General features: G+C 65.3%; 1 protein-coding gene across 1 annotated transcript in view; it reads right to left on the bottom strand.

Moving 5' to 3' along the window:
- Positions 1-7: 7 nt before the first annotated feature.
- The window catches only part of RASGRF1 (Ras protein specific guanine nucleotide releasing factor 1), a 78,780-nt gene continuing 75,293 nt past the window's right edge, over positions 8-3,494 (bottom strand). The window contains 2 exon segments of the mRNA XM_015558976.1: positions 8-208; positions 1,890-1,958. Of these exon segments, the coding sequence (XP_015414462.1) occupies positions 116-208; positions 1,890-1,958 (162 nt within the window). The 3' untranslated portion in view covers positions 8-115.

The following is a 3,494-nucleotide window of genomic DNA, read 5'->3' on the forward strand; positions in this document are numbered from 1 at the left end:
CGGCGTCGGGGGGCCGGGTCTGAGTTCTTGGGGAAGCACACAGAGGAGGAGGATCCGGAGAGACGGACGAGTATGTACAGCGCGGCCCGGCGGCCTCTGGGGGGCGCAGGCGGCTTCAGGTGGGGAGCTTGGGTTCGATGCGGAGGGAGGCCTCGTAGAGACTCTCCTCGTCCATCACGAAGGACCGGTCCAGCAGGTACTGGGTGACCTGAGGGCGGGCAGGAGAGGGGGAGGGGGTGTAACCCATGACGGTGGGCACCGGGGTCTCCCGGGAGACACGCACTCCTGGGAGGCACCCGTAGCTGAAAGGGGTGAAGCGGGGTTTTGTCTTATTAATATTACTAGGGGCCCGGTGCACGAAATTCGGGCAAGAGCAGGCCTTCCTTCCCCCAGCTGCCGGCACCGGCTTCCCTCCGGTCCCCGCTTTGCCCGGAAGGACATCCGGAGTGACGTCTGGTCTAATTAGCATATTACCCTTTTATTATTATAGATCTGCCATTGTTTGTCCTCACCCGAGTCTACGTTTTCCATGGATTGATTTTCAGAGTGAGTGTGAGGGAGCGGGCGAGACAGAGAGAGAGAGACATCGATGTGAGAGGGACGCCTTGGCTGGCTGCCTCCTGCCTGGGCCCCAACCGGCGCCGGGGATGGAGCCTGCAACCAGGGCGCGCACCCTTGACCGGAACCAAACCCGCGACCCTTCAGTCCGCGGTCCGGTGCTCTAACCACTGGACAGCACTGGCCGGCTGGGACTCTGCTGATTGCTCCCTTAGAAAAACCACCTCTTGGCCGGGCCGGTGGCACAATGGTTAGCGCACCAGCCTGCACACTGAAGGGTCCGTTCTTGGTCAAGGCGTGTCCCTGGTTTGCAGGTGTGACCCCTGGCCGGGGTCAGTATGTGTGTCTGGCAACCAATCCATGTGTCTCTCTCACCAATGTCTCTTTCTCTCTCTTCCCCGGCCCTCCCTCTTGCTCTCTCTAAGGATCAATGGGAACAATGCCGTCCAGTGAGGATTAACAATAAAAATCAAATACATCGGGTCTCCTGGGTGCGTCCGGCTGGCTGCCGGGGAAGGGCTGGAGCCCGAGGTCTCGTGGGCTGGTCACCAGCCACCGATGAGCCGCTGGGGGCTCCCACCGGCCCCTGCATTGCAGGGAGCTCAGATGGGGTCTGGTGAACCCGTAGCCCCTGGGAAAGACGGGGTGGGGCGCCTCCCGGCCCAGAGGCAGGCTCGTCTTTCACGCCTCCCGGGTAGCTTCTGGGAACGGCCCTGCACGGAGCACAGAGGTCTGCACCCTCCCAACCCCTCCTCCATAGCGAGCTGGCTCAAGGTCAAATCGCCTTCCAGGTCACGTGCCTCAGGGTCGTCTCCTGCTTGGGTCCTGCTTTAGGGGGTGACAGTCGAAGCTGCCGGTGGAGGGTCTGAGAGCAGGGAGGGTCCCTGGCATCGCCGACGGGGCTCGCAGGAGAGTGTAAGGCAAGGGGCCCAGGCCCAACGCCGAGCCTGGCACACAGCAGGTGCTCAGTAAATGCTGGCCTAAGAGAATGAATGAATGCAGAGCCAGGGAGATGTTACCCAATGGTTAGACCAGCGACATTCGGCTGGTGGGGGCCGCAGGAATTTTTAAGCCCGGCCAGGGTGGCTTAGTGGTAGAGCATCAACCTGTGAACCAGGATTCGATTCCAGTCAAGGGCACAGGCCCGGGTTGCGGGCTCCATGCCCAGTGGGGGTGGGGGGTGGCGTGCAGGAGGCAGCCGGTCCATGATCCTCTCTCATCGTGGATGTTTCTAACTCTCTCTCTCCTCCCTTCCTCTCTGAAATCGATTTTAAAAAATATTAAAAAAACCCACAAAAACCAAACCAAACAGACGTGATGTCGCCCCTTACCTTCGCCTGGTGCTCTATCTTGTAGGCGGTTTGCTGGAACTGGCGAATCTCTCGGATAATGTGGGATATCTGCGGGGAGGAAGGGGGTGCTGGAGGGAGACAGGCTCCCCTCTCAGTGCCACCCCCACTCCGCAGGGCAGACAGGCACCCCCACTCCCCAGGGCAGACGGGCATCCCCACTCCCCAGGGCAGACGGGCATCCCCACTCCCCAGGGCAGACGGGCATCCCCACTCCCCAGGGCAGACGGGCATCCCCACTCCCCAGGGCAGACGGGCATCCCCACTCCCCAGGGCAGACGGGCATCCCCACTCCCCAGGGCAGACGGGCATCCCCACTCCCCAGGGCAGACGGGCATCCCCACTCCCCAGGGCAGACGGGCATCCCCACTCCCCAGGGCAGACGGGCATCCCCACTCCCCAGGGCAGACGGGCATCCCCACTCCCCAGGGCAGACGGGCATCCCCACTCCCCAGGGCAGACGGGCATCCCCACTCCCCAGGGCAGACGGGCATCCCCACTCCCCAGGGCAGACGGGCATCCCCACTCCCCAGGGCAGACGGGCATCCCCACTCCCCAGGGCAGACGGGCATCCCCACTCCCCAGGGCAGACGGGCATCCCCACTCCCCAGGGCAGACGGGCATCCCCACTCCCCAGGGCAGACGGGCATCCCCACTCCCCAGGGCAGACGGGCATCCCCACTCCCCAGGGCAGACGGGCATCCCCACTCCCCAGGGCAGACGGGCATCCCCACTCCCCAGGGCAGACGGGCATCCCCACTCCCCAGGGCAGACGGGCATCCCCACTCCCCAGGGCAGACGGGCATCCCCACTCCCCAGGGCAGACGGGCATCCCCACTCCCCAGGGCAGACGGGCATCCCCACTCCCCAGGGCAGACGGGCATCCCCACTCCCCAGGGCAGACGGGCATCCCCACTCCCCAGGGCAGACGGGCATCCCCACTCCCCAGGGCAGACGGGCATCCCCACTCCCCAGGGCAGACAGGCACCCCCACTCCCCAGGGCAGACAGGCAGATGGGCACCCCCACTCCCCAGGGCAGACGAGCACCCCCACTCCACAGGGCAGATGGGCACCCCACTCCCCAGTGCAGACAGGCAGATGGGCACCCTTGCTCCCCAGGGCAGACAGGCAGATGGGCACCCCCACTCCCCAGGGCAGACGAGCACCCCCACTCCACAGGGCAGATGGGCACCCCACTCCCCAGTGCAGACAGGCAGATGGGCACCCTCGCTCCCCAGGGCAGACAGGCAGACGGGCACCCCCACTCCCCAGGGCAGACGGGCACCCCCACTCCACAGGGCAGACAGGCACCCCACTCCACAGGGCAGACGGGCACCCCAATTCCCCAGGGCAGACAGGCACCTCCATTTCCCAGGGCAGACAAGCACCCCCACCCTGAAGGGCAGATGGGCACCCCACTCCCCAGGGCAGACCAGCAGCCACAGCCCAGGCTGCAGGCAGCATCCTGGCCACGGTTCAAGGCCTCCGCCTCCCTCCGTCCTGAGGGCCTACTGTGTGCAGGCTCCCAAGAGGCCCCTCTATTAAGCGGGGAGCCCGATACAGGCGGGGGCTCCAGCGGGGAGGGC

This window comes from Myotis davidii, unplaced genomic scaffold (assembly GCF_000327345.1).
Source record: "Myotis davidii unplaced genomic scaffold, ASM32734v1 scaffold1914, whole genome shotgun sequence".
Classification (NCBI taxonomy): domain Eukaryota; kingdom Metazoa; phylum Chordata; class Mammalia; order Chiroptera; family Vespertilionidae; genus Myotis; species Myotis davidii.